The following is a 12,438-nucleotide window of genomic DNA, read 5'->3' on the forward strand; positions in this document are numbered from 1 at the left end:
TCATCTTTAAATTGGAAATATGATAATGGCAGAGGCTGTCGTCGGACTTTTGAAAGAGTATCAAACCCAGCATGATGCCTGCAATGAAATAGAAACTTCTCTCCCACCAGAATTTAAGCTTCTTTCTTGTCTTTGTTCTCTAGAAGTTAATAAATGCTCAATAAATATTCAATCAGTAAATGAATAAAAACACTGGTTGCCTTTTTCCATGAAACAGTGTCAATTAAAGTCAGGTCCTCTTTTTTCGTTATCTTTTATTAGGGCTCAAGTAAGCTACCTAATCCTTTCAGTCAATATGTCCCTACCTAGCCAACCAGAATATTTGTTCTTTGCCAAACTCAGTATCAACAACTCAATTATTTATTTATTTTTTAAATGATTTTATTTATTTATTCATGAGACACACACACACAGAGGGAGAGGCAGAGAAACAGGCAGAGGGAGAAGCAGGCTCCACACAGGGAGCCTGACGTGGGACTCGATCCCGTGTCTCCAGGATCATGCCCTGGGCTGAAGGCGGCACTAAACCGCTGAGCCACCCAGGGATTCCCTCAACAACTCAATTAGAGCTTGTGATGATACAAGCCTCAAAATCATCATTTGTTTTAGTTTCCAAGTCACTTACGAAGAACTCCTTTTCCTGTACTGACCATATATTCTACTTTTTTGTGTTCTTTTTCATGTGATTCTTATAAATCAGAAGATTCTGCTGCATTCTGACAGAAGAACTAAGGGGTCTCTAAGTCAGAAGCAGGATTTACCATGCCGACAGCTGGGTGGCCTTATCCCCAAACTTCTCTGAGTCTGAGGGTTTTCATTAGGTTCTATCTTGAGTATTTCAAAAAAGCACTTTATAAATAATATGAACTATAAAGCACCATGCAAATTTCAAGTATCATTTATATTATTCCATTATCTAAGTAATTATTCACTGTCCCTTAAGATAGCCAGAATTTCAGAATTTCAAAATGTCAAGTCCTTATACTGCCAGAAATAAAAATGGTAACATTAGCTTTCAGGAATAAGCATTTCAGAGTTGAGGGGGAAAAAAATGAACAGATTTCTATAATGTACTTTAAAATAGAAGGCTGTTAATCAAATTAATTGGTATTTCACGGTCAACTTTATTTTGTTTCCTTTTAACAATGGAGTTTTTGGGGGGTCATTTTATTAACTAAACAGTGGTGTAAGTTATCATTTGATCAGTAAAAGCTTCAACGTAAATCCTTCAAAGCACCTGATAATTCATTATATGCTAAATGAGTCTCTTGGCTTCAATTTTATGTTGGTTTAAAAAAGAAACAGGTAGAAGGAGGCCAGTGAGTATGTACCCACAAAATAGTGTAAGAACACACTTGAGCTAGGAAAGCAGTGATGGACTTGGCGTTTGTGTCCCTGAGAATTCATAGGTTGAAGCTCTAACCTCCAGTGTACTGGTATTTGGAGGTGGGGATCCTTGGGTGGTAATTAGTTTAGATAAGGTCATGGAGGTGGAGTCTTCTGAGGGACTTAGGGCTCTTTTATGAAGAGAGACAGACATCAGTGCTTCCTCTCTCTACCCTTTGATGGCAAGAAGGTGGCCATCCGTAGGTGAAGAACAGGGAACTCACCAGAACCTGAGGAGACTGGCACCATGGTGACCTTGGACTGCCAGTCTCCACAAGGTGAGAAATAAATTAGCTGATGGGATGCCTGGGTGGCTCAGCGGTTAAAGCATCTGCCTTTGGCTCAGGTTGTGATCCTAGAGTTGCGGGATCCAGTCCCACATGGGGCTCCCTGCAGGGAGCCTGCTTCTCCCTCTGCCTGTGTCTCTACCTCTCCCTCTCTCTGTGTCTCTCATGAATAAATAAATAAAATTTTTAAGAAAGAGAGAGAGAGAGATAGAGAAAGGAAGGAAGGAAGGAAGGAAGGAAGGAAGGAAGGAAGGAAGGAAGGAAGAAAGAAAGAAAGAAAGAAAGAAAGAAAGAAAGAAAGAAAGAAAGAAAGAAAGAAAATTTGCTGCTTATGTAGCCCATTCTAGGGACTAGGACACGCCCTTCACATTCATATTAATCGGGCCTGAGCATCTGTAGTTGCAGAAACTTCCATTTGCAATCTCTTCAGAGAAGCAAACTACTCAAGTAAGGGCACCTCCCCTCAGAGCAGCTCTGGTCCCTGCCCCCCACAATAGGAATGTTAATGTAGGCTTCCCATCTCTGCAGGTCTCCAGAAGTGTGAAGCCTGCAGGCTTTTCTTTCCCCAATCAGAGAAGGAATCAGCAAGGACTGGAAATTTCTGTGGTCCTTATCCTATTCTGAATTTGAAAAAATGTTGTTTCTGTCAGCAAACAAGAAGAAATAATTCAGGCAACTCTCTTGGCATACAGTCTTTGTGTCCACGTATAATTAGAAAGCTGTCTTTTCTTTGCTTTTTTTTTCCCTCCCTACCGTGTGTGTGTGTGTGTGTGTGTGTGTGTGTGTGTGTGTGTGTGTAGCAGTGATTACTGGAGAAACTGTTGAATGATCTGATTTCATCCTAACGTCATTATTCTTGAAGTCACCAACCTCCTTGCTGCTCACACTGCATGTACACATTGATGACAACCCCGTGCTGTCCAATACAGTAGCCACAAGCCACAGGCAGTTGTTAGCACTTCCCAGGTGGCCAAACTGAGATGTGTTCTAAGTATAAAATACACATTGGGTTTCTAGTATTAAGTATAAAAATCAGAATGTAAAATATCTTACAATTTTTATATTAATTACAAGTTGGGAGTTGTGTAAAATTAATAAAAGGAAATCTCATTTAGAATGGAGGCCAGCAGGGGGTGCACTCATGCCCTAGCATTTATTACTCAGGGACCCAACAGGAAGAGAAGCACCTTGGGCAAAGAAATTTCTTAATTCTCTCAGCAGGAAGAAGACAGGCTTTCCTCTTCCCTAGGAACAACCTAGCCAATGAGAGACAATCACAACTCAGCCAACAAACAACTATACTTGGAACTCCCAGTTTACTTCAATAAGCTTTTTGTTTATAACAGCCTTACCGAAGCCCGTCTCCTACCCTATTTTCTCTACAAAAGAGTATACTTCTCCTTTGTTGTCTAGAATTGCCTATGGTTTGTCACAGCTTGCTTGTCCCTGACTGCAACTCTCTGCTATTCCCAAATACACCCATTTTTTGCTGGTAAAATAACTGGCAGTTTTATTTTTTAAGATGAACAAAATGGTATTTTGGATGTAGTGGATGAAATAAAATATACTATTAAATTTATTTCAAACTTAATCTTTTTTTATGTGACTCCTATGTCTTTGGGGGAGTGTTGATCTGTACACTCATTAGTCAATAAAAAGCTATGTCCAATGTTGACCTAGGAGCTTGTACATGTGTATAAATATAAATACAAACATACCCATGTGTGTGTCTATCACCACTGCAGTAAGCATTTGTTTTGTTTTTGCTTTTAAAGATTTTATTTATTTATTCATGAGAGACACAGAGAGAGAGGCAGAGACACAGGCAGAGGGAGAAGCAGGGTCCACGCAGGGAGCCCCACGTGGGACTGGATCCCGGATCTCCAGGATCACGCCCTGGGCTAAACCACTGAGGCACCAGGGCTGCCCTGCAGTAGGCATTTGTAACTGATAAAACTACATTTGTAAATTCTTTTTTTTTTTTTTTAAGACTTTTTTTTTTTAGGGGAGAGAGAGAGAGAGAGAGAGAGGCAGAGACACAGGCAGAGGGAGAAGCAGGCTCCATGCAGGAGGCCCAATGCAGGACTCGATCCCGGGTCTCCAGGATCAGGCCCTGGGTTGAAGGCAGCGCTAAACCGCTGAGCCACCAGGGCTGCCCCATTTGTAAATTCTATCTATCTATCTATCTATCTATCTATTTATTTATGATAGTCACAGAGAGAGAGAGAGAGGCAGAGACACAGGCAGAGGGAGAAGCAGGCTCCATGCACCGGGAGCCCAATGTGGGATTCGATCCCGGGTCTCCAGGATCACGCCCTGGGCCAAAGGCAGGCGCTAAACCGCTGCGCCACCCAGGGATCCCCCCATTTGTAAATTCTTAACAAAGCAGAAGGAAGGTACCATGCTGGAAACAGTTTAACTACATTTGTTCATCATAATAATTGAATTATATTAAGGCAAATGGAACTAATAAAAAGGTATACACATGTATAATTTTTCACACACACAAATCTGCATGCATACATACACATGGTGGTCATACAAATGATAATTCAAACTAGTTGGGAGGGAAGTCCATTCACACATTAGCAGAAAGGCCAGGTGAATACTACACGTTTATTTTTAAAAAAGCTTTCATCATTTCTAAAGTCCTATAAATGCAGCGGAGCTTCTAGCTAAGTGCTATCTAGTAGAAAATATAATACACAAATAAATCACATGTGTAATTGGCATAGCAAAGCCCTGGTGGAAACAAGTTCTTCAATGGTACCTAAAAATTTGATTGTTAGCTTTTGATCTGGTTTATCTTGTTTAATTGTGTTAATGTTCAAGTTCATTAAAAATTTTTAGGTAATATGCTTTAACCTATCTCCAATTCAGATTATCCTGTCACAGACTGTGAATTATGCAATCCTATTATATTCTGCACTGATCTTTTTGAGGGTGTTTAAGAGTTATTCAAATAATGAAAGACTTCTAAAGTCTAGGGATACATTTTAATTACTCAGAAAAATTCAATTTGGAAAATTATGACTTTCTAGGTGTTTTTAACCCTTTCGTGGAATATCACATGCAGGTTTAGATGCTGTTTATTTTCATTGACATACATCTCCACATTTGTATTCTCAAATTGTCTTCTTATCTGGTCCTTTCTGTTTTTTTCCCCCCAACCAGGTAAGAATATGCTATAATTGCTCTTTTTAATAAATAGATGATAAGGTCAGCATCCCAATAAGAGTCTTTCCAAAATACTTGCCAACGGATGTTAAGATATGTGCCTCAGAGCTGCTGCCACTGTTAAAAATATTCTACTTCAGAAACTGCCTTTAAAAAATGAAACAGTGATATATCTTTGATTATTAAAGATTTTCTTGGACCATTTAACATCATTTAAACCTCAGTCTAATGAATGAAGAAGTAAACAAATTAGGTAATAATTTGATTTTACAAAAGTATATGTGTGTATATACATACACATAAAATACATTTAAGTATATATATAAATATAGAGTAATATATAAAGCAATTATACTTAATTTTTGGGTCCCTAAATTTGCTCTAAGGTAATTCCAAAGAAGATTTAAAAAAAAAAACACTGTTCGGAAGAGAAGGAAAAATAAAGTAAGATAAAAACAGAGGGAGGCAAACCACAAGACTCTTAACTATAGGAAGCAAACTGAGAGCTGCTGGAGGGAAGGGGTGGAGTGACAGGGTAACTGGGTGATGGGCATTAAAGAGGGCATTTGATGGAATGAGCACTGGGTATTATAGAAAACTAATGAATCACAAAATTCTACCCCTGAAACTAATACTACACTATGTGTTAACTAAATTGAATTTAAATTAAAAATAAAATAAAAACCCAAAACTCAAGCCCAAGGGGAGGGGGGACTATTTGGAGCACTGGTGGCATTTTTTATATCAAAAAAATTTAAAGCATTTTTACAGATAAATTCAACTAGATGATCAAATCTGTAATATTTACTGAAAGAAAAAAAATTAGTCCTTCTATGATAATTCTAATACATCAACTAAAAAATCAGTTGCAAAGACATGTTTACTTTTACTTTCTTCTACATTCCTAGCTTAGAATCATAGAACTATAGTCATAGTCAACTTCATTTTAAGTAAATGTAGAGAGAGCTATCCAAAGTCATCAAGCTAGAAAATGGTGGAGTCTCCCATCAGGAGTTAGGCTCCTACCATGCTAATCCCCCTTCCTTTTAAAATTAAAATAGGCCTGGTATTCTCATTCTCAAATTCACTGTGTTTATTTTGTATGGATGTTCTTTTCCAGACTACATTTAACCAAATTAAGCTACTTAGTCTCTTGAGGAAACTATAAAAACTCAATTGTCCCTTCCACCATCACGAATTCCACGTTGTGATGGCAGTAATACTCCCTTCTACTGATTATCCTGGACACTAATGGGTTCTTTCTGTTTACAACTAGTACTGTGGATTCTCTCTCTAAATCCAGTCTATTTGCTTTCAGAGGTGTCCTTCTGAAATTACAACTTCCTCTAACTACCCTCTTGTAATTAAACTTCAATTCATATGAAGCCTAGGATCTGAAATTGATCAAGTTAAATTCTCTGAAAACAGATCCTACTATGTTAGTACTTAACAGCAGAAAAGAATTCCGTTTCTTTCCCTTTATTAACTAACAAATAAATTATAACAGAAGACTGGTCCCTGCAATGTTCCTTGGACCCCGCTGGATAACTAAGTCTCCATATAAAAAACAATCACCAAGCCAACTGGACTTCAGGCAATAAAATATAAATTGAGTAATATAAGTGAATGGGTATTGTATTGTCCATTGTTATTTGTTACAACATTATCTGACATACACATCTTGACTAGGACCAATTAGTGAAACAATGGACTACAGCTCAAAATCGGGAATTCCAAGGTTGAGTATTTGACCATGTGTCTCCCCAGATATCCTCTTTATCAATGAATAAATGGAAACAATTTCCTGCACTTTTGGAATTTGTCAAAACTCATAGAGTGAATCAGAGAGACAAACGCAGGAAAAGAGTCCACAACCAATATCTTTATTTTGTTCACACACAAAGTCAAGATGACTTTGGTATAAAGAACTTGAATCAACATCATACAGAATTCATTTAGTACAGCTTCTCTAAATTGTATCTTTTTTTTTTTTTAAAAAAAAAAGAAGTCTCCCTAAGAGAAGAGTAAATTTAAAAAGTGGGTTGACACCTAACTTTGGAAAATACTGCATGCTGTATCAATCTTTCTGGCACTCTGCACTTCAGCACATTACAGTTCAGAAAAATCCTGCAGTAAAAAGAAAAACCCTATTAAATTTTACTTAACCAAGGGTTTTATTTCCCCCCTCCCACCAAATGCTATCTTTTTCCCTTACTGGCCATAACTGCAGTTACATTTCCTGGGGCCCTAGTGCCTTGTGCAACAGAGTTTGGCAAATGCTGGTTTATTGAAAAGTATATAGGATTGAAAGACAAATGAACATAGTGTCAGACTAAATTTAGGGAACCTTCTATATGACGTTAGCAACCTTTTTAGCTACACTGGGCCTCAGTTTTCCTAAAAATAGAGTCATAGTATGTATCTCACAACTAGTAATGCAAAATCAATTGCTCTAGTACATTTTCCACTGCAACGGCAAAGAAAAAACTTTCTTTATTAAGCCAAAATCAAGCATTTAGAGGATGTGCAACATTTTAGACTGTGCCAGAGCTCCTAGAGACCGTCCTATGAAGGAGCTCCCCTTAGTAGAGAAGACACACACTTGGATAAATCACTATAGGAAATAATTCAGCCTATTCATTGATTCAGCATAGAAATGGTCAGACAAATCAAATTCTACAGAGAAGACCTGAGGGATGATCATCACTTTGCCTGAGGGGCTAAGGTGAAGGGTGCCCCAAAGACACAGAAGAGTTTGAGTATGAAACTTTCCACAGGCTAAGTAAGTGTAAATATATCCCTATGTAAATATAGTTCACAATAGCCTCTTTAAGGTGTGTGTGGTGTAATTTCACCCTTGCATACATTTATAAAAGGTGAATGTTGATACTAATTAGCAGTAACAATACTTTTCAAAAGGAAGCTCAAGGGGAATGACTGGATGGCTCAGTGGTTGAGCATCTGCCTTTGGCTCAGGTCACCATCCCAGGATCCTGGGACTGAGTCCCCATTAGGCCTCCCCACAGGGAGTCTGCTTCTCCCTCTGCCTGTGTCTCTGCCTCTCTGTTTCTTTCATAAGTAAATAAATAAAATCTTAAAAAAAAAAAAAGCAACTTCAAGGTTTGTTGCAAGGTTAGAAATTCTATAAGCGTGGCATCAAACGGGTAAAGCAATTGCCTGCTCTTAATGACCAATTTATTATCGAGACCCTATTTTTATTTTCCATTTTATAGACACACGACACCCACAAATAAATTAACCACCAGCCTCCAAACTTTAATGTCCTATGTGAAATCTAAATATATGGCCTCAAAAAACAGCAAGAGAGAAAAATAATAGTCAATGTACTTGAAGGAAATAAGAAAGCCAGACATGAGATCCTGGTACAGAGTAACATGCCTGCTAAACGTTAATAGCTATTTTCAGAAGCTTAAGAGATATATAATGTATAGTGCTAAAAAATACAGTTGTACAATATACTCATGCATCTTCCTTAAGATTAACAGTCTCAACTCAAAAAATGAAATCACTACTTAAAACTATACGCAATGAATTAAAAAAAAAAAAAAGCCTAAGGCTTCTTTACATGGAAAGGCACTGATCCACAGAGTACAGGGAAAAAATAAAATCAAAGTTTTCTTTGTTCTTAAAACTGAACACATATGTGGTTATTAAGCACAGCACATTTTTAAAACAACGGGTTTCTATTTCTACAGTACACTGGGATAAATTAGGGGAAAAAATGTGGGCTCCTGAGTTACACAGCTGCAGGTTTTCGACCATACTGTAGCACTAACTAGATGTGTGACCTCATGTAAGATTTTATAACCTCCAATGTTTTATGGAAAAAGAAAATGAGAATGAATAATAGTATTTACCCCACAGAACTGTAAAAGTCAAATAAAACAATCTATGTTAAAGTGCCTTCTTCTTCTTTGAGCATTAAAATAAGCCATCATCTCCCTTTTTCACTTCTGGTTTGCTTTAAAAAAAAAAAAAAAAAAGATTTCATTTATTTATTTATTTGAGACAGCAAGCAAAAGAGCACCTTGCTCTAGCTTGAGGCAGGGAAGGAGCAGAAGGCCTGGGACAGACAGACCCTCCAATGAGCACAGAGCTGGATGCTGGAGGCAGTCTTGGGATCTGAGATCATGACCTCAGCTGAAAACGAGAGTCAGACTTTTAACTGCCTGTGCCACTGGTGCCCCTTGCCAGTTTGCTTCTCTGAAAGAGAACAAAGATAATGAAAAACAGAAGCAAAGACTATGACAAAAGATAAGTAAGAAGACTAACTACTCTAGGTAAAGACCATCTCTTTATCTATCATTCACCCCTAAGGGAACATCAGAACTGCCCTGGGGGCTTTCAAACTCTAGCTTGCCAGGTCCCAGGCTTTAACCTATAGCGTGTGAATGACCAGGTATGGGACCCAGAAATATGGTCTGTTTTTAAGATTCCCTAGGTTCTGATTCTGATGCAGCCAATTCCAGACTAGTGCTTAGAATAAATTTCCTCAAGCAGTAAACACACAAAGTTGGTGCTTAATAAATCTTTATTAAATGAATACATTGTGTGTGACTGACCGAGCCATTTGTGGCATCCTTTATTATTTTTTTTAAAGATTTTATTTATTTATTTATGAGAGAGAGAGAGAGAGAGAGAGAAAGAGAAAGAGGCAGAGACACAGGCAGAGGGAGAAGCAGGCTCCATGCAGGCAGCCCAACGCGGGATCCTGGGTCTCCAGGATCACATCCTGGGCCAAAGGCGGCGCTAAACCGCTGAGCTACCCGGGTTGCCCAAATACTATTGGGCCAGAGAGAGGCAAGGTTGGGTGTGAAAAAGACACAATTCTATTCCTTCTGGTTGCAAGAGAGAAGTGAAAATAATATTCAAACTCTTGAAATAAGCCATGCGTTTCTCACCTTCTGAGCATTTATGGTGGTTCTCAAAATAGAACGCAAATCAGGATCATCTGTAAGGATCTGCAAAAATGCAAACTGCTGGGCCTGACCTTTAGTGTTTCTGATCCCATAGGTCTGGGCAGGACAGAGTTTGCATTTCTAACAACCTCCTAGGGGATGAGATGATGGTGGTGCAGAGGTCACCCTGTGAAAACCCTTTACCTTTGCTTTATGGCCTTGAACAACCCTACACAATCTGGTCACACCCACTGAAACTTTCCTCAAAAATCATCTTTTCGCTAAAGCCTTCTCTGAGACCCTCTCTGTGCTTTCCTATCCTACTTCTCCCTTCTTCTAACACAACCCCCGTTCTATTTATTTATTTAGTTAGTTAGTTAGTTAGTTAGTTAGTTAGTTAGTTATTTTTAAGATTTCATTTATTTATTCATGAGAGACAGAGAGAGAGATGCAGAGACACAGGTAGAGGGAGAAGCAGGCTCCACGCAGGGAGCCCGATGTGGGACTTGACCCCAGGACTCCAGGACCCCGCCCTGGGCCAAAGGCAGGCACTAAACCACTGAGCCACCCAGGGATCCCCAACCTCCCCCTTTTAGTAACCCTTCGTTTTTAGGGGCTACCGACACTGAGTTGAGCATGGCTGTCTCTCTTTTTATCCTCAGTGTGTGGACACAGACAGCATGACACACATTTTTACTGATTTAAATGCATCTGACTGTCATGACAGCAAGCTCTGGCCTCTGATGCCTGGCTTTGAAGCACGACTCAATGACTTCCTCACCATGTAATGAGGGGCATGCTACTTAAAGTCTCTGAACCTCAATTTCCCCCTCCAAAACAACAAAGATATCAACAGGGCACATCACATGGGGTTGTTTTTGCAAAGTAAAACTTGTGCTTTGAAGGTGGTTAGCATGGGGTCCGACACGTGGCAAATGCTTAACACAAGATTAATTCGGTGGCAATGTTATTAAGAAATACTGATTTCTAAAAGAGGGATAAGTTGCTGCCGGAAAACTCTTGAAAAAAACAGATCTTTACAGCTTCCTTTTGCTCTTTCCGCATATCCCCCCAGGCCCTCTGTCTTCTCTGAACAGGGAGCAGCTCTCCCGCCAGGGCCCCTTGTCCCCTGAAATGTAGGCCTGTGCAAAGTTAGTCTCCACCCCCTTCTTGGTCAGGAGCACCTCTCAGCTGCTGAGCCCATCACTGTCTGCAGTAGTGCTAAAACCACCCGAGATGACAGATCAGAGCCTCAGCATCTTGGCAGCGCTTGATCTCACTTATTCCTACACACAATGTCCATCCCAGTGCCATTTCAAGGGACAGTGACACAGCAGCCAAGTTCACTGGGGCTGGGGTTGCCACGGTAAGGGTGGCTGGCTCTGGGGCTGGAATTGGGACTGTGTTTGGGAGCCTCATCATTGGTTAGGCTGGCAAAGCCTCTCAGAAGCAACTGTTCTCCTACTCCATTCTGGGCCTTGCCCACCTGAAGGCCAAGGGCCTCTTTTGTCTGATGGTGGCCTTTCTCTTCCTCTTCGCCTTGTGACAGAGCCATGTCCACTTTCCATAGGTCTTCCTCTCATGTCTCATCTGCCCTATAATCTCCCCAGGCAGCCCGGGGAAAGTGGTTGGCTCAGGGTTTGACAGAGGAAGACAAATAAATACTATGTTAGTAAGAAAACAAAAAAAGAGGATCTTTAATAAAGTTTTGCTGTGAGGGCAGCCCTGGTGGCGCAGCAGTTTAGCGCCTGCAGCCCGGGGTATGATCCTGGGGACCTGGGATCGAGTCCCACGTCGGGCTTCCTGCATGGAGCCTGCTTCTCCCTCTGCCCATGTCTCTGCCTCTCTCTCGCTCTCTCTGAATGAATAAATAAATAAATCTTTAAAAAAATTTTAAAAAAATAAAGTTTTGCTGTGAAATGAATTTTAAAAAGTGATTTTTCTCTTCTTTAAGAAAACTGGAAGTAAAAGTCTTTATTACTTCATAGCTCTCAAGACTGGACTGGTGTGTGAGGACTGGGCCACAGGACTGCTCAGTCTCCCTTACCGTAGTGTGCTAGAGTCACGAGATGGGAACGGAGCTAGGTGAACAGTCAGGAAGGGAGCTCAACATGGTCAGGGAAGGATTTTCAGTATGGTCACAAACACTCACCTCATTATTAGAATTCTCTACCAAGATATAGCTGGAGGTGTGGGCTGTTTTACTTAGAGACCAAAAGGGAGTTTCAAAACTGGATTTCTTAACCATTTGACCTACAGCAATACATGTGGGGATGAGAAAGACTGGAATGCATATGGAAGAAACTATGAAGATGGATGGCAATAAAGAGCAATGTAACAAGAACAGTAATAAAAAGTATTATGACAAAAATATGTAAGCAAAGAGGGTTTTTCCACAATTTCAGACTGTACACAGAATATTGCAAATGCCCAACTGGTAAAGGAGATATCATTATTCAATTCCAGAAGAACTGGCATTCCTTGGTTTCCAAGTACTCAGAGTATAATATAAATGTCAAAACTTTCACCCAGGAAACAATGAATCATCTTCTGACGAAGAAAAATGGGCCTGGACCATGGGGCTATGTCTTCTGAAATGTTTAAAATGACAGACAATTTAAATTACGTTTGAAGGTTTTATTTTTCTAAGGCAGACACACGACATTTTT

At 39.7% G+C, this 12,438-nt stretch overlaps 1 protein-coding gene and 1 pseudogene across 7 annotated transcripts in view; one reads left to right on the forward strand and one right to left on the reverse strand.

Annotated features, from left to right (window-relative positions):
* The window catches only part of EXOC4 (exocyst complex component 4), a 746,744-nt gene that overhangs the window by 334,614 nt on the left and 399,692 nt on the right, over positions 1-12,438 (reverse strand). The window contains exon 11 of one of the 7 annotated variants that reach the window (XM_025471697.3): positions 6,866-6,977. The exons of 5 other annotated variants lie outside the window; for them this stretch is intronic. In XM_025471697.3, the coding sequence (XP_025327482.1) occupies positions 6,881-6,977 (97 nt within the window). In that variant the 3' untranslated portion in view covers positions 6,866-6,880. Of the gene's footprint in view, positions 1-6,865; positions 6,978-8,769; positions 9,075-12,438 lie in introns of those variants that run through there. One more of the 7 variants, XM_025471698.3, reaches the window with a different exon arrangement.
* On the forward strand, positions 10,904-11,315 carry LOC112675127 (ATP synthase F(0) complex subunit C2, mitochondrial-like; annotated as a pseudogene).

Source organism: Canis lupus, chromosome 14 (genome assembly GCF_003254725.2).
Source record: "Canis lupus dingo isolate Sandy chromosome 14, ASM325472v2, whole genome shotgun sequence".
Taxonomy (NCBI): Eukaryota; Metazoa; Chordata; class Mammalia; order Carnivora; family Canidae; genus Canis; species Canis lupus.